At 38.1% G+C, this 18,342-nt stretch overlaps 2 protein-coding genes and 2 non-coding genes across 4 annotated transcripts; 2 read left to right on the top strand and 2 right to left on the bottom strand.

Annotated features, from left to right (window-relative positions):
• Positions 1-165: 165 nt before the first annotated feature.
• LOC121981532 (serine--glyoxylate aminotransferase-like) lies at positions 166-3,136 on the bottom strand. The gene is made up of 6 exons (XM_042534102.1): positions 2,974-3,136; positions 1,896-2,165; positions 1,364-1,648; positions 823-1,189; positions 532-742; positions 166-439 (listed from the first exon to the last, which is right to left on the bottom strand). Exons 2-6 carry the CDS (start codon positions 2,098-2,100, stop codon positions 302-304), a joined length of 1,206 nt encoding a protein of 401 aa, XP_042390036.1. The 5' UTR covers positions 2,101-2,165; positions 2,974-3,136; the 3' UTR covers positions 166-301.
• A 283-nt stretch (positions 3,137-3,419) lies between these two features.
• On the bottom strand, positions 3,420-7,169 carry LOC121981540 (ADP,ATP carrier protein 1, mitochondrial-like). Its single transcript, XM_042534112.1, has 4 exons — positions 7,016-7,169; positions 5,176-5,700; positions 4,224-4,595; positions 3,420-4,000 (listed from the first exon to the last, which is right to left on the bottom strand). Exons 2-4 carry the CDS (start codon positions 5,680-5,682, stop codon positions 3,704-3,706), a joined length of 1,176 nt encoding a protein of 391 aa, XP_042390046.1. The 5' UTR covers positions 5,683-5,700; positions 7,016-7,169; the 3' UTR covers positions 3,420-3,703.
• Positions 7,170-8,081: 912 nt separating this feature from the next.
• Positions 8,082-8,155, top strand: TRNAV-AAC. Its single transcript has one exon. It is a non-coding gene; the product is annotated as a tRNA-Val (tRNA).
• Positions 8,156-8,248: 93 nt separating this feature from the next.
• Positions 8,249-8,322, top strand: TRNAV-AAC. Its single transcript has one exon. It is a non-coding gene; the product is annotated as a tRNA-Val (tRNA).
• Positions 8,323-18,342: the final 10,020 nt, after the last annotated feature.

The following is an 18,342-nucleotide window of genomic DNA, read 5'->3' as shown; positions in this document are numbered from 1 at the left end:
CGGGGCCGGCTAGGAGTGAGCTTTAAGAAAATCCGACCCGATTCGTTTTCTTTCGGTAATAAAACTCGCTGAACTCGAATCCGAATCCGACCCATGCTTTTTATTATTTTAAAAATTAGTTTTAATTAAATCATAACAAAGATAGCCTTGAAGTTTTTGAGGAAGAACAACGATACTGCTCTTTCATTTGTGTCAATATTACTTTCAACATAAGTTTAATTGATACAGAGATAGTAATTCACAAATATACATCTACTTTGAGAATTCAGGAGTTCATTAAGTATTCGACTTCTTATTGTTCTTATATCCGAGAAGGTATCATGGGAATAGTGTTCTGAAGATAAGCAGCTGCTGCACCAACTCCACTTCCTAGCTTGACTGGGTAGCCTACATCTCTGAGTACCATTTCCACACCACTCAGACAACCCAGCAATTGAATCTGCAAAACTCAAAAATGTTTAGTTAGGTCTGTTAATTTGTCCCAAAAATCTTAAACTCTCACATTTAGAAGCAAGGTAATCGATACGATACATCGTTAAGGTTGCCCAAATGCCCTATCCTGAACACTTTGCCAGCTACTTTGTTGAGGCCCAATCCTAAGCTTAAGTTGTATCTCTCCCAAGCTCTCTTCACGATATCCGAACTGTTAATGTAAGAAGGAACTACCACAGCAGTGACAGTATCACTGAACCACTCTTGCTTCTGTGTGCAGTTCTTCAAGCCCCAAGCCTCAACAGCAAGTCTGTCAATTTTTTGATACAAAAGCTATGATTTAGCTTGTGCTCACGAACAGTAATCTGTAAACAGCTATTATTTGCTTACCTTGTTGCTTTTCCGAGCCGGTTGTGCCGGGCTATCACATTGTCAAGACCCTCTTCGAATATGAGATCAAGGGAAGCTCTAAGTCCATATAGCAGTTGGATGGAAGGTGTGTAGGGCCAATAAGTTCCCAGTTTGTAGAACTTTATGTAGTCATTCCAGTCAAAGAAAACTCTAAGAGACTTAGCAGTCTTAGTGGCTTCGAGAGCTTTAGGACTGGCACACAGAATTCCCATCCCAGTAGGCATTGAAAGAGCCTTCTGTGATCCAGTCAAAGCGACATCAACTCCCCACTCATCCATGCGGAAGTCGAGAGCACATATCGATGAGACTCCATCAACAAGGAGCAGTGCAGGATGCCTGTACTCATCTGTAGATTCAAACCATCGAGGGAAATATATCTATCAGAAACACAAACTGTAAAATTGAAATCCTGAAGAACTGAAATTTCAAATATTGTGTATCAAGATAATATCTGGCAATATGCTGCATTTCTATTTGTATTTTTTGCTTTTTATTCTGATTACTAGATTGTTTGACATACCAAGCAATTTCCTTACGAATGCCAAATTGTTGGTAACGCCGGTTGCTGTCTCATTGTGAACAATGCACACAGCCTTGATTGAGTGAGACCAATCAGTTTGCAGTTTAGAAGCCAATACGTCAAGATTGGCACCTTGTCCCCAATCACTCTCAATAACATCGACATCGAAATTAAGGCGCTTTTGTTGATCGATCCAGAGAAGACTAAATTGTCCAATGAGAAAAGTCACAATCTTATCACCAGGTGATAAAGTATTAGTAAGTGCACTCTCCCAAGCCCCAGTACCTGATACAAAGATCCTCATTAGAAGAAACAAATTGCAAGTTTGAACAACCAAAGCTCAAGTTATAATTATAAATGTCTAAAGATTATTTGACATAGTTCTGTGTGGCCATCAAGGTTAGCATGATCCCAAAATGAAATTTTGTCATTGGCAAAACTGCTTACATAGTAGAACAAAAGTCACAAACCTACCCAGAAGAGTCTAAGCATGTAATAAATCGAATATGTCTAAAGCGAGATCAAAGCATACCTGTTGTTGGGATAATGAATGGTGTTCCAATAGTCGTCTTGAAGATCTTCTTAACATCCTCTAGAAGAGTCTTTGTTAATGCAGGCACTGCAGGTGAGCGATAATCCTCATTATTCCTGTTCATTGCACGTATCACTGGCTCAGGAATATTAACTGGTCCTGGAACAAAGAGGTGGTTCCTCCCAGGTCCATAGACGAAGTCCATTTTCTTTCCAGTGAATTTCTTGCGATGGAAGGATGATTATGCCCAGATGACTGCTATGAGCACACCTGAAAGTACACAAAAGGGATGATAAGTGTCTCATTTATTAGCTCCAGTTTAGTATATGCAGTCTTAGTTGCCCAAGAAAAGATCAAAAGAATATTGAAGTTCAAAACATACTTCAATAATTAGAGCTGGACCTCCAAAAAAAATATATCCTTTGCTTATATTTTTGTTTCCATTTGAGGGAATCACAAAGTTCTCAGCTAACATATAGAACTATGGCCAGCAAGCTTATTTTCTTGAGAAAAAAGTATTCGGTAACTATATCTAAATGATAATTGTGTAATTTATCAAATAAGAATTCACAACTAAAAGAGAATTAATCATTCTCTAGACTAAAGAAAAACTTTCCAACTCCAAACCTATTTGTTTATTTCTTCCATTTTAAGAATGTAAAGGTTGGTTAAGAAAACAAAGTTCTCTGTCAATATGGAGAAAGATTTCAGCGGAATTGAGAATTTAAAACATCTTTATAAACATATACAAATCCTGCATCCTGCACAAGTTTGTTATATGATTCTTATATGTTCTACATATTGATTTTCAATTATTTTGGTTTTTACATGTACTGCCACCTATTACCTTTTCATGGTTTAGAGGACATCACAAGCTGGGTTTTCTTATTCCTTGGCACATAGTATTTGAATGATTTATGATCTTAGACAAGTGATATCTCTCATCACCAATTTATTTCAAAAAAATTTCATAGTTATACTATAAAAACTGTTGGAGAAGAAAAAGGATTGAATCAAGAAAAGCTTGTAATAATACTTGACAGTTTGAAGGAGAGAGAATTAATGCTGTGTTGCGTACCTTCGAACTACGTCTTCCCGTCGTGGAAAGAGAGAAGGTGAGGTGAGGCGAGGCGAGAGCAGTGGCTCAGTTTGTATAGTGACGGAGAGGCGCCAACGCACAGCGGTGTCAGCTGGGCCACGCGCGGTGGATAAGAGGAATCCTGAGGCGTACAACAAGTGTGCTCCTGGGAAGAGAAGATAAAGGGAAGAGTTTTAATTTGTATAAACTGTGGCGTTGCTCGTTTGAGGAATGCTGACCACAGCTTCCTTGTGCCTATGTCCTTCCTAATTAGCGTGACTTGATAAAAGATCACAAATGAAAGAAAGAAATTGAGACAAAAGTTCATGTCGATGCCTTCCCACCAATGGGACAAAAGTTCTAACCTGATACAATACACTGGAACAAACGAACCAATGGGTGATTAAGCATTTCCACGGCATTCAAAATTTGCTGCTAAATTAGAATGACGGAAGAACGTCTATTATTATTAATTCATTCCTGAACAATAACTTATCCAGGAAAAGTAGGAATAATTGATAATAGTTTAATCTCTTGTATGCGGCCAAGAAAAATAGTCATGCATGGCAGCCTTATCCGCCACCATCGCAATTTCCTCAAAGCAACCATAATCAAGGTGTTAGGAGAACAAAACTCCAGAAAATCGTAGGGAGAATCTCCCGCTAACTAAAAAATTATTGGGAATGCAACCAATGGCTTGCGAGAGAAAAGCAGCATGTGGCCTGGTAATTTAAGCGCCACCGGAGCCGTACTTCTTTCCAAAAACAATCAGCTGCAGCTTGTCATAGCCTGCAAGCACACCAGCACCGGCGACGGCCCGGAGGATGTTGGCGCCGGCACCCTTGAACAGGGACTTGGGGCCCTCGTTCTTCAGTATTTGAGAGAAGGCGTCCAAAGAGCTCTTGTACTTGACTGCTTCACCGGAGGTCATCATCATTCTTCTTCGGACAGTGTCGATGGGATAAGAAGCGAGGCCAGCACCATTGGTGATCAGCCAACCCAGGGCAAAACTTGCAAAGAAACTATCCTGCAGGCATTTTGATGCAGTGTAAGATTACAGCAAGTAGAAGAAAATGGCATAAATCATATGGTTTCTGGCTCACTTCGGGAACAAAATAAACACCTCAAGTGTTATACATAGGAGAGAGACTGGTTTAAATCACATCCAATTTCAGAGCAAAATAGTAGTAGATTAATCTGGATAAAATCTAGGATAGTATTCACCAAATGTATGAAAATCCAAATATTACCTGCAGATTTCCAGTAAGAACCACTGGCTTCAAAGAGTCGTACATTCCAAAGTAAAGACCACGGTAGACAATAATCCCCACGCATGAGATATTGAATCCTCTGTAGAGTCCAGCAACGCCGTCTGATTGCAAGGTCTTTCTGTAAACATCAACCAGACCATTGAATTGCCTCTCTCCACCTTTCTTTGCAGCCTTGGAATCATTTGCTAAACGTGTACGGGCATAGTCCAAAGAGTACACAAAGAACAAGGAACAGGCACCGGCTGCACCACCAGAAGCAAGATTGCCACCAAACCATTTCCAGTAGCCATCTCTATCTTTCTTAAAATTGAACATCCTCTTGAAGTAGTCTTTGAAGGCAAAGTTCAAAGCCTGCCAAGCATTATATTCTCTGGTAAGAAGCAGTAAAATTCTACAATAAAAAAAGACGAGAGATAAAGAGAGAAATCTCAAGAATATCAGAAGACATAAGAAATCAAATTCCAAACATCATCATGCTCACTGTTGTATAGTGTTTGGTAATAAACTGTCATAATTTTAAGTGGAAGTTAAAATGGATGAACGGACACTATGACTGACTCTCTGACTATCGTGTTGCTGTAACTCCTTGTAAGAAAGCCATGAAATCGAGCAGATAAAAGAAATTATCAGTTCCCATAGAAACAACAGTTTTATTAGTTCAATCTCTATGATGCTGAAAATTTTTCTAATAGTTTGAAATTTTCTGAAGGTAAACCACCATAAAAGATGATATTCACATTTCCTTGAATATCTGGTATCGAACACAAATTTATCAATAGCCAATGTGTTGTTAGTATTTATATCTATGAAAAGCAAAAATGAGTATCTAAATGCTTAAAGAACCAACATGCTAAACAGACAGATTCAAAGATGTGCTGAATAAAATTTCGCAAACTAATGCATTTATATGCAGCATAAGCACATAATTTACCTGAGTGGGAAAGTAACGAATGACATTGGCAGTGTTTCCTCTCCATAGAGACAAAATACCTTCATCTTTAATTGTACGGCCAAAGCAATCTGTAATTCCCTTATAAGGTTCGGAGAGACGACCAGCCTTGATCATCTCATCTTGGTTCTGGATCAGCAGTTTCACACGTTCAATAGGCGCTGCAGCAGATTTGGAAACTGCAGCAGAAACTCCCCCCATAAGGAAATCAATTGCAAAGCCTGCAAACCCTTTTTCCGAAGGAGCATGAGCAAAAACCGGTGAGACAGATGTGAAGGCAGGTGACTGGTTGCTGCTAGTGTAGGCATGTATAGATGGTTTCTGAAATCCTCCATAAATGTGGTTTGCTGTCATGAACGGTCTTTCATATAAATTAGGTCTATACAAGCTGCGGTTGCGCGCCTGTGCATCTTGAGAAATCCTGGGTCTAAAATGGAGTGGCCCTGCAGTTTTCTGAATAACAGTTGGTTGATTAACCTGATCTGCCATGTCTTGATAGTTAATGGCCTACACAGATCAACTATCAAAGTCAGTAGATAATTTTCAAGGCTCCCACCGAAATCCCACTACTATTTATTTGCACAAATTAAAGTTACAACCAAAAATGGAACCATCAACATATTCAATATTCCTAACAAAACAACTGCAAGCTACAATGGGTATACAATCATGAACAACAAGATGAAATATGATATTTCAGTACATAGACCCACTGACACATGGAAGTTCAATAAGCACCTGAAGTGGCAACAATGACAGATAGATAGAATAAGCCTCGGGTAATGGAAATGTGGTATGGATATGGGATTAATAACTCGGCGACTTCCCATTTAGTAAATGGCTATGACCATAATTTTGGTTGATTTTACAAAGCAATATGACATCAGCTAAAGGACAAAAACATATCATTGCCAATATACCGATTTCATCACTTAGTAATACAATATAATTTCCACACAATGTTACAATCATCAAATAAGTGTTGTAACCCAGACACTCATTAGTAAACAATATAATGGTTATAGCAAATAGCCTGTTAGCTGTTCAGCCTGTCAAAGACATACTAGTCAACATTGCAAAAGGGTTTCATTTGGATTGCTTCAATTTACAAGCAAAATTCAAATGAAGCTGAACATGGATAAAAAAACAGAGAATTTTCAAATCTAAAAAAGGAAGACAATCAACATAAGGCTCTTTCTGGTTAAGGCTGTGGTGAGGAAACATTCACCGATTCATCCCCACAAGAAAAGCAGATCATTTCCCTAGTTTCAATATTCTATTTCGTTTTTAACAATATATCGCTCCATATCATATAGCATAACCGAATCAATGCAATCGCTTGGCCTATGTAATATACCCCCAACGCGCTACATCATCAGATGCGCCACGTCTTCAGCAGAAGAAAAGCCACGCGTAGCTGAACCAATAACCATTAGAGCCCCGAAAAACATTACAATAAACTGGATCAAACTTGGCAAGCACAAACATTCAGAGATATTACACAACACTACTCTGTTAAACATAGCAGACCAGTAAGATCAAGAGGCTTAAAAATACACAGGCAATTATTAGGTTGATTTTCTACAGATCCAACCCTACTTCTGCGAATTACGCATCGATCTATAAAAAAAATAACAGAATAGGATCCAGGATACCTCATCCTCATTGGAAGTGATATACAACAAAAAAACCTTAAACAGACGGGCAATAAAAAGGAAAGAGAAAAAAAAAAATCAACAAACTCAGATCGATCAAACAAGTGATAAGGAAATCGAGGACGAGTTACACCGAAATTGAGACAAAAACAAAGATCAAACTCTACCCTTTAGAAGTGCCGGTTCCGTTCGCCTCTTTCTCTTCGAGAAAAAGAAGCCGCTTTTCTCTTGGCAACAAGCGTGGACGAAGAAACCGTGATGATCCCTGCGTCTATTTAACGGGAAGTGTGCTTGATCTCTTCAATCGCTGTACGAGCGCGCCCGCACGAGAAAGGTATGCGGTGCGATATACAGACGGTAGATGTGGTAGTCCTTCAGAATATGCCATGCGGATTGGTCCTCTTGTTTTCAAAACAATATAAAAAAAAAATATCTTATCATATTTTAAAAAAAAAAAACCTTATTTTCAATATTTTTAGTGATAGTAGTGAAATTAAAATATCTTTATCGACTTAATTAAAATTAGAATAATTTTTTTTATAAGATATATATGATAGAGTGCTTTAGTTTTAATATTTTCTTTAATGATAATAAAAAAATGGTTTTTTAAAATTTTGCTAAAAGAAAATTTATGGTGAGTAATACTTTGTTTTCCCTTTGGGTTTACCCACATTAAGCATCCACCTTCCAATTAGGATAACCCATAATACACATTTTTCAGGGAGCTTTGATTGGAATTATAATTCTAAAAATAAATATTTTTGAAACTGACTTTTGTGAGTTTCTATATTATATTAATGATAACAATCTCTTACCAAACAAAAGTATGAAAAAAATGATGAAAATTATATATTTAATTATTTAAAAGTTTGCATGAATTGAAAAGATTAAAAATAAGAAACCAAATATGGTTAGACTTCATTTATATAAATTTACAAGAGTTCTTCAATGTTAGTCTGAGTCTTCTGCCATGCGCCGTGGAGATGTATTGAGTAATACATTGGATCCAGTAAACTGGATGATGATTTAAGTGATAAAAAAAATTTATTTTATCTCTATTTATTTATTCATAAATTTAGAAGTCAATTCTGTCATTGTCTAGAAATATCAAAGAGGAGAGGACAACTGTTCTGTGAATCTTAAAAATTAAAGTCAATTTTTTATTTATAGTTTTTAATGAGCCCAGGTTGTTATATATAGGATATTATTTATAATACGTTCTTCAAAGAACATGGTGTCGTGGTGTAGTTGGTTATCACGTCAGTCTAACACACTGAAGGTCTCCGGTTCGAGTCCGGGCGACGCCATTTTCTCTTTTTTGCTTTAACTGTTTATAATAGATTGTATATGTGAGATATTATTTATAATAAATACATTATTTATATCAGAAAAACAAATATGGTGTCGTGGTGTAGTTGGTTATCACGTCAGTCTAACACACTGAAGGTCTCCGGTTCGAGTCCGGGCGACGCCAATTTACTCAACATCATTTTTATAATAGGCCAACAAATTTGCTTCTTATTTGGGCCGATTTTCCGGTGGTGTTGTCGAAGCTAATAATGACTTCGACTATTCGTTAGATTTAACAAATATAAAAAAAAACATCGGGTATTTTGCAATTAATTAACCGATTAAAAACATTGATATTGGTAATCAGAATGTAACCTAAATCTCAACATATTTTTTTATTTTTAAAACTAATAAATTTATACAAATCAGGGCTTTATATTAATACCTAATTTTAGTTAATAATTTAATAGAGCTAATTCATTTAGTCAAACAATTTCATCAAAATAGCTTCACTAATTAAAACTAATAGATTCAACATTACAAAACTTTTAATTTGAACTAGTCCTCGCACACCCTTAAATTAGTATGGTTATCGCTCGTAAAAAAAAATAATTTATTTTTTTATATTAGATATTAATTTGATAAGAATAAATATGGGTAATTAAATATTTTCTATTTCTCGATCTTTCTTAACTAAAGGGTTGAGAAAAATATATTTTTTAAAATTATCGGTCCAAAGTATTTATAAAAAAAATTTAGGATCGAAAGTGCTAGAAGGGGGTGAATAGCGCCCGTGACTTTCATGTTCGTTTAAAACTATCGAGTAATACACAGTGGAAATAAAATAAACAATGCAAACACCAAGATTTATTTGGTTCGGAGCATGTGACGACTCCTACTTCAAGGTCCGCAATTGTTGATCGCTTTTGGTGGGCAATCACTATAAGTTCGGGAATTCTTTACAATTTGAAGTACAATATTAAAGCAGTAATAAAAATTATACCGACAACGGAAAACAGTAAACTTGAAGTTTTTGGTCGTCGGAGTCTTGTTACAGTTTTGTTGGATCATTCTTTGAGCAGAGCACGGAAGGAAGATTGCGATTTCGAGAGATGTTTTTGTTGCTGCTCGAACCGGCCTTAAGTAGGTCGTTGAGGGCGCCTCCAAGCCCCGAGTCAGTCGTGTGTGGATGAGCTCCGCACTGCTCGCAGCTTATCCGCCTGAGGGCGCCTCCAAGCTCCATGGAGGGCGCCCTCGACCTGCTTCATGCGCTGCTTCGGCCAAGGCACCCGAGGCGCCTCCAAGCTCCATGGAGGGTGCCTCGGACACTGTTCATCCTGGCTTTTAGTTCTTTTTCACTCCCTACAAGATACGTTAGTACAAAATACAAAACATATCCTACAAAATAGAGTTAGCACAAATAAAACAAGATTAATATAAGAATTTGACAGTCACCGGACTGTCTGGTTCTGACTTTGGATTTCCATCTGGAAACCCTAGGTCGAACTGACGCCTATTGTTCCCTCACCGGGGAACGCGTCCTCACCTACTCCACTCAAGAAAGTTTACCTATTGTTAGACCGGTCCTCCAGACTGACTAGACTTTTGCTCAACACCCGAGGTTCCAGGACTTTCTGCTAGACATTCACTCCACAACCCGTTCAGTCTTTCACCTGGTCCGCGACCACCAGGACTTTCCACCTAGAGTACCCGACCCTAGGGGTTTTGCCCGAAGCCTTCTACCCGTCAAGACTTTCCGCCTACGGTTACCACCCCCTAGGACTTAGGGTTACCACCCCTAGGACTTAGGGTTATCACCCCCTAGGATTTTCCACCTGCCTAATCGCAGCTAGGACTTTTCTTCACTTAGGGTTACCACCCCCTAGGACCTAGGGTTACCACCCCCTAGGGGTTTTCACCTGCCTAGAATCCATTAGGACTTTTGCCTAAGACAACTTAGGACTTTTCTGCGAGCTCAATCAAACTTGTTAGATTATAAGACAACTTAACTTTGGACCCTTTGACATAATCAAAATTTAGGTTCGATCGTCTGGTGCTCCCTGCACCAACAATCTCCCCCTTTTTTATTATGACAACCTGGTTCAAAGTTAAGTAAAACATAACTGTAATAAAAGTAGTTTAAGCAAGAGTAAGAGCATAAGTAAAACAAAATATAACATGTAACAAAAACTCCCCCTTATGCTTTCTTAACTTAACTTTAACTATTTTCTCCCCCTTTGACATAAATGAAAAAAAAAAATAAGAAGAGAGAACTATGTAAAAAAAAAACTAGCTTTTAATCTGTGTAACTAAAACTAGCTTTTAATCTGTTTAACTTGAAGCTCCCTCTGAAGGGTAGCATTTTTTTTTTAAACTTAGCTAAATTCTTAAATTTTTAAGAAACTTTGTCAAGTACCTAGTTTTTGAAAAAGAATTTTGATAAAAGGCATAGTTAAGGACTTAGTTTTTCAAGAGATTTAGATAAAAAGAATAGTTAAGTGCTTTAGCTTTTAAAAAGAAAAAAAAACATAGTTAAGTACTTAGCTTTAAAAAAAAATTTGATAAAACTTTGTTAAGTCTTTACCTTTAAAAAGATGTTGATAAAGGCTTAGTTTTGACAAAGGATAGCTTTAAAAAGTTTTTAATAAAAAACTTAGTTAAAAGTACTCAGTTTTTTTAAAAAAAATTTTATAAAAGCTTAGTTTAAAAACTTAGTTAAGTACTTAGCTTTTCAAAAGATTTTGATAAAACACTTAGCTTTAAAAAGATTTTCTTCTAAAAATACTTAGCACAAAAAATGATTTCTTTGAAAAATATTTTAAAAAATACTTTATCAAGTACTTAACTTTTGAAAATATTTTTAAAAAAAGCTTAGTTAAGTACATTGAAACTTAGTGAAAAATATTTTTTCAAAGACTTATTTTTCTAGATACAAAAATATTTGAACTTGATGAAATATTTAATGTTTATTTAAAAAAAAATGAATTCCCTTTTAAAAAAAAACTTTAACTTAAAAAAAAAAAATTGAAAATTTTGAAAAAGAAATAATGCTTTAACTTTCTTTCATGCCCCCTTAATTAATGCCAAATATATTTTAGGGTGTCCTAGAGTCCATGCATGAAAATTCAAAGTAAAAAATACAAGTTTAAAATAGAAGTAATTATTTATTATTTTAATTTTCCATCTCACCCTTTCTAAGTTATCAAACATGTTCAACTTATAAATTTGTGTGAGATGAACTTAAGTTAATTTTTAAGTTAATTTTAAGTTTATAAATATTTAAAGATATTGAAAATGTTTATGTTTGAACTTAAATTTAGAGAATTTTGAATTTAAATTTGACTTTAAATTTAGATTTCAAAAATATTAAATTTTGAAAATATTCTAGATTTCAAAATATTGAATTTCGAAGAATATTTAAGTTTGACTTAGAATTTAAATTCTAGAAATATTGAAATTGAGATTTAAAAACTTAAGTTTGACTTTTGAATGAGTTTGAATTTCAAAATTTAAAATATAAGTGTAAATTTAAATTTTAAGAATTAACTAACATTTGAAAATAATTAAGATTTTGAAGGTTAATTATACTTTGAAAATCAATTAACATTAATACTTTGAAAATTAATTAAATTTGAAAGTTAATTGATATTTAAAACTTAATTAGATATTAAAGTTAATTACTTAAAATTTTGAAATTAATTATAGTTTAGAAATTAATTAAGGTTTTAAAATTAATTAAGATTAGAAATTAATTTTAATTTTGTAATTAATATTTGAAAATAATTAGATTTTGAAAATCATTTGAGAATATTTTAAAAATTAATTATGATTTTGAAATTAATTAATTAAGACTTTTGAAATTAATTAAGAATTTAGAAATTAATTAAGAATTTTGAAATTAATTAAGTTAAGTTTATTAAGTTGAGTTAAATTTATTAAGTTGAATTAGTTTAAGTAAGTTAAATTTATTAAGTTGACTAAATTTATCCTAAGTCCACCTCATCCTTTTCTAAATTATCAATCAGGGAACCTTATAGGTTTTTATAAGATGATTAATTTAATCTTTGATTTAGGTTATTATCTAAGGATTAATTTATATGATTGACTTACAAGCTGTGGTGAGACGCTAGGCCTTTTTAGGTATGGGATCATCCACCACTTTTAGACAAAGTTTTTCGACGAAATTGGATATTTAATTTTCTTTATGAAACCCCTACGTCTAACTAGTCAAGTGTAAATCACGCCTAGGTCCTTATCTAGCCTAATTTAAGCATGTATAATAAAAGCAGTAAGACAAGTATCAAACAATTCTATTTATAAAAATGATTTCTCTAATGGCCCCTTCTGGATCATAGCCTCGATAGGGTCTATCAAGGTAGTGAATTTGATCCTCGGGGACCCAATATTGGCCAAGTCCAACTTTATTAATCAAGTTTGACTTGGGGACCCATGCTTGGACTATTTTTCTATTAGCTCTATTGACAAGTGATAAATAAGACTTGAATTTTCATTTAACCTTAAATCCAAGTCCGGATCAGTTGTAGACGACTCTTTGTTTTTCAAGAATCAGATCAAGATTCTTGGAACCCAAAGTAAACTGTTTCAACGCGTTCTTTAGTTCTTTTACTTGATTTTTCAGACTAGAATTTTCTTCCTTAAGCTTTTGGACTTGAGTTGAGGTTCTAGTCTGAACGAGGTCAGTCAAGGAGCTAGGATTAGTCACTTCTTTAAGGGTTATTACCTCATTTTGAAGGGATTTGACTCGGACATTGGATTTAGCTAACTTGCACATTAGATAATTAACTAAATTATGCAGTGAACTTCTTACAGTGGGGTTAAGGTCTTCGAAAACGGATACGAATCCGTGGCTTTGCTCGGACTCGGTTTCCGATTCACTCTCGATTTTTGACTCTTCGAGTTGTTCCCGGGTCGTTAGCGCCAGGAAGCTCGTTTGTTTAAACTCTTCATCGGAATCTTCTAAAGAAGACTCATCCCACGTTGCTTATAGTGCTTTCTTCTTCTTTTGTTTCTTTGCTTCCTTTTGGTTTGGACAGTTAGCTTTGACGTGTCCCTTTTGGTTGCAGTCGTAGCAGGTTACCTCGAACTTCACTTTCGGACTTGATTGTACCTTCTTAGACTGCCACCTTTTTGATGTCCTTCTTTGTGAATCTCTTCTTCTTTTTGTAGAGTATGTGTACTAGGTTAACGAGTTCAGTTGCTATCTCGTAGTCATCATCTTCTGAGTCCGGTTCATCTTCGGACTCGGGTTCAATCTGATGCTTCTTTCTAGCCTCCTTTGCCTTGCTTGTACCTGCAATCAACGCAATACCTTCTCGGCCGGACGTGTAGGATCGTTGGCGGCCGGCTAGGAGGGGGTTTGTTGGATAGCCCTGTAGAAATAAAAACAAACAACCCTTCCTCGAACTCTTTAAGCTAACACTTGCATAAATAAAACAGAACAGTAAATTAAAAACATAAAGTAAGAGACAAGAGATTTACTTGGTTACAACCGATGTGGTTGTTAATCCAAGGAAGATTAAGCGCACTAAATACTCCTTCAGGCGGAGAAGCCTCTTACAACTTTGAAGCACAGAAATAGAAGCTTAACTCTAACAGCACACAAGCGTTGGAATTATAATTCTGAGTTTGTTGAAAATCTTCTGGACCCAAGGCTATATTTATAGCCTTGGTCGGGGTGCCCTGAAGGGTTCCGAGCGCCCTGGGGGAGATAAACTTTATCCCCCAACGATCAGATCGAGTCAAAACTCGATCCTGATCAAAGGGCTGGTCTGGGTGCCCGGAAGGGTTCCGGGTGCCCGGAAGGGTTCCGGGTGCCCGGAAGGGTTCCGGGCGCCCGGGCTGGTCCGGGCGCCCCGGACCAGTAAAGTCATCCCATGTTGACTTTTTCATCCGGGACCACTGCTCTGGTTCGGTTCAGCTCGGTCCGGGTATTCTACTCCGGATCTGTTCGCTTGGGTGATCTCTGCCATCCGGAAAAAGGCTCACCCGAACCCAACTTCCGGTCTTCTCGAGCAGCCTTCCGCTCCGGCTTCTCGTCCCTCGGAATCGTTGCGTGTTTCCTTCTCATCCACCAGCATACTCATCCGCAGTCTTCATCCCTCGGTCGCACCCAGTGCCGACCTTCTCGCTAGCTGCATCCCTTGCTCCCCGAGCAATCTTCCGCTTCGGCTTTCGTCCCTCGGAACCACCGCACGCTTCCTTCTCGTCTACCGGGGTACTCTTCCGCAGCACCTCATTCCTCGGACGCACCGCGTGCCGTCCTTCTCGCTAGCTGCGTCTTCCGCTCGAGTACCTGTGCTCCTAAGCTCCTGTACACTTAGACACAAGGTTAGAAACACACAGGACCTAACTTAACTTGTTGATCACACCAAAACAACTTTGGAGTTCCAACAGGACGTGCATTAGTCTATTCGTGCAATGCAAATTCAGAAAATAATTCGTCTAATTTAATTAACAACAAATCCTTGGATACTTTGTATGCGTCTACCATTGATGCCCATAACATATTCCTCGGAAAAGCGTTTAGTGTGTACCTTATTACGTCTCGATTCTCTACCTTCTATCCGATCGCGTGGAGGTTGTTGAGGAGGTCTTGGATGGGTGCATGCAATTGACTTGTTGATTCACCATCCTGTAATTTTATGTTATAAAGTTTATTCAAAATTAGATCTCTTTTACTTACTTTAGTATCGGAGGTCCCTTCATATAGCTCAATTAGCTTCTTCCACAAATCTTTGACACTTCCGAACAGACCAACTCAGTTTAGCTCCTCCTTTGTTAGTCCATAATGAAGAGTACATGTAGCTTTGGCAAGAAAACTCGATCGATAAAGCTGATTGGAAGGCGGCAATTTTACCGATTCCGATTGACTTCGTAAAATCAAAAATTACCACGGAAAAATTACTTAAATGATGGTTTCACCAATTCAAAGCGACCTCGCTCTGATACCAATTGTAGGATCGAAAGCGCTAGAGGGGGGTGAATAATGCTCGTGGCTTTCACGTTCATTTTTAAACTATCGAGTAATACACAGCGGAAATTAGGACTGTAAACAAGCCGAGCCGAGCCGAGATTTGGGGTGTTCAAGCTTGTTTGATAAGATAACCGAGCCGAGCCGAGTCAAGCTTAAAATGAACCAAGCTTTTGAAATAAGTGTTCAAGCTTGGCTTAATTTATTTTTTATGAGTTTGAGCTTGTTTAAAGCTTGTCTTGAGCTTGGTTCGTTTAGATGTTATCAAGCTCTCAATTCAAGCTTGGTTTGAGCCTGGTTCGATCTTGGCTTGAGCTTGGTTCGTTTAGATGTTATCAAGCTCTCAATTCAAGGTTGTTTGATTGTTTGAAACTTTTAATTATTTGATTAGTTATTAAGATTGATAATTTAAATTTATTTATTTTATTATTTATTTAGCATATTGAAAAGAGTTTTATTAATAAATATGGTTCGTGAACATTATTCACGAACGTTGTTCGCAAACGTTAACAAGCTGAACACATATGTGTTCAAACTTGTTTGTTTAGCTTAACGAGCTGTTCAAGCTTGTTTGTTTAATTAATCTAATGTATATTGAACGAACATAAACAAGCTCTTACCAAGTCGAACACCAAGCTTGTTCAAGAACGCTTGGTTCATTTACAGCCCTAGCGGAAATAAAAGAAACAATGTAAACACCAAGATTTACTTTGTTCGGAGCTTGTGGCGACTCTTACTCCAAGATCCGCGATCGTTGATCGCTTTTGGTAGACAATCACTATAAGTTTGAAAATTCTTTACAATTTGAAGTACAATATTAAAGCAGGAATAAAAATGTTACTGACAACGAAAAACAGTAAACTTGAATCTTCTGGTCATCAGAGTCTTGTTACAGCTTTGTCGGATCGTTCTTTGAGCAGAACATGGAAGGAAGATTGCGATTTCGAGAGATGTCATTGCTATTGCTCAAACCGGCCTTAAGTAGGCCATTGAGGGGGCCTCCAACTGCATGGAGGGTGCCTCCAAGCCCCGGGTCAGTCGCGTGTGGATGAGCTCCGCATTGCTCGTAGCTTATCCGCCTGAGGGCACCTCCAACCTCCATGGAGGGCGCGCCTCCAAGCTCTATGGAGGGCGCCCTCCATCCAGTGTCCAAGGTGCCTCCAAGCTCCATGGAGGGTGTCTCGAATATTGTTCATCCGGGCTTTTAGTTCTTTTTCACTCCCTACAAGATACGTTAGTACAAAATACAAAACATATCCTTCAAAATAGAGTTAACACAAATAAAATAAGATTAATATAAGAATTTGTCAGTCACCAGACTGTCCGATTCTGACTTTGAATTTCCATCCAGAAACCCTAGGTCGAACCAACATCTACTGTTCCCTCATCGAGGAACGCGTCCTCACCTACTCCACTCAAGAGAGTTTACCTGCTACCAGATTAGTCCTCCACACCGACTGGACTTTTGTTCAGCACCCGAGGCTCCAGGACTTTCTACTAGACGTTCACTCCACAACCCCTCCACAACCTGTTCAGTCTTCCACCTAGTCCGCGACCACCAGGACTTTCCACCTAGAGTCCCCGACCCTAGGGTTTTTGCCCGAAGCCTTCTAACCGTCAAGACTTTCCGCCTACGGTTACCACCCCCTAGGATTTTCCACCTGCCTAACCGTAGCTAGGACTTTTCTTCACCTAGGGTTACCACCCCCTATGATTTTTCATCTGGCTATAATCCACTAGGACTTTTGCCTAAGACAACTTAGGACTTTCCTACGGGCTCAATCAAACTTATTAGATCATAAGACAACTTAACTTTGGACTCTTTTGTTGGGGCAATTTGCCTAGTTCAAGATTGACCAGTTTGACTAAGCTTGAGTTGAGTCAAGCTTGAGTCAGGATTTGAGTTTTGATGTTTGACAATATAAGGAGATTGTTGGAGCAATCGTCCGGGTGTGGAGATGGTCAAAGGATTGATCAGGTTGATGAGAATACAAGTCAAGTAGGTCAAGGTTGACAGAAGACTTGACTGAGAAAGTCCTAATTGGATGTTAGGCATTTGGGAAGTCCTAGTGAGGAGCTAGGTAGGGAAAAGTCCTAGTGAGGAGCCAGGCAACGGGAAAGTCCTAGTGAGGAGCTAGGCAGGAGAAAGTCCTGGCTCGAGATAGGCAGGAGAAAGTCCTGGTGAGAAGCCAGGCAACAGGAAAGTCCTTGTGAGGAGCTAGGCAAGAGAAAGTCCTGGTGAGGAATCAGGCAATTGGAAAGTCCTGGTGAGGAGCCAGGCAAGTGGAAAGTCTTGGTGAGGAGCCAGGCAGTTGGAAAGCCCAAGTGTGATCTTGACAAAGGAGAAAGTCTTGGTAAGGAGCCAGCCAATTGGAAAGTCCAAGTGTGATCTTGGCAAAGGGTGTAAGTCTAAGCATATGATCTTGGCAAGATAAGTCCTAGTGTAACTTGGTAAGGAGAACCCGACAACTAGGATGAGGCCGAAGGAAGCTCCTGAAGGCAAGGCGTGAAGGATGGGGAATATCTGAGGGCCGCAAGGCTGATGAAGGAAGCTAGAAGGCTAGTTTGAGGTTGGTCGGGTGTGACCAAATGCTAGGCATGGAGACCCAACATGTCACGGTTGACTGGGAGTTGGGTTAGAGACTTTGGACTTGATATTGAGTTAAGTCCAGATTGGTCAATCGATCGGGCGATCGATTGAACAGGGTTCAAATCGATCGATTTGGATTGTGTTGCGATTATGGGAAGGTCCAATCGATCGACCGATCGATTGGGAAGTGAAATCGCGAGCACAGAGACTTTCCCAATCGATTGGGCGATCGATTGGGAGCTGCCAATCGATCGGTCGATCGATTGGGCAGCAGAAGCTCTCACGCGGACACGAGAGCACAGAAAGGCGCTGAATCGATCAAGCGATCGATTCAAGCAGTCCCAATCGATCGGTCGATTGATTGGGAAGTGACTGTTGCCTAGGATGTAGGTGATGGACGACTGCAATGGAGCGGTGCTGACATGACAAATAATTGAGGTTGATTTCAATTGATTGGAGGCACTGTATATAGCCTGGGTGAAGCGTTTTCTTCACCAGTTCTTTGCGAGTTTTTCCTGCGATTCTTCTCCGATTCTCACCGTGATTTCTCCAGCATTCACGCCAGTTCTTGAAGGCACTTGGGGAGTATCTCCAAGGTTCAAGAGGCAGCAACAAGTAGCAAG

The sequence above is a fragment of the Zingiber officinale genome, chromosome 1B (assembly GCF_018446385.1).
Source record: "Zingiber officinale cultivar Zhangliang chromosome 1B, Zo_v1.1, whole genome shotgun sequence".
NCBI lineage: Eukaryota > Viridiplantae > Streptophyta > Magnoliopsida > Zingiberales > Zingiberaceae > Zingiber > Zingiber officinale.
The sequence above is the reverse complement of the archived record's forward strand: the minus strand, read 5'-3'. Positions and strand labels throughout refer to the sequence as shown.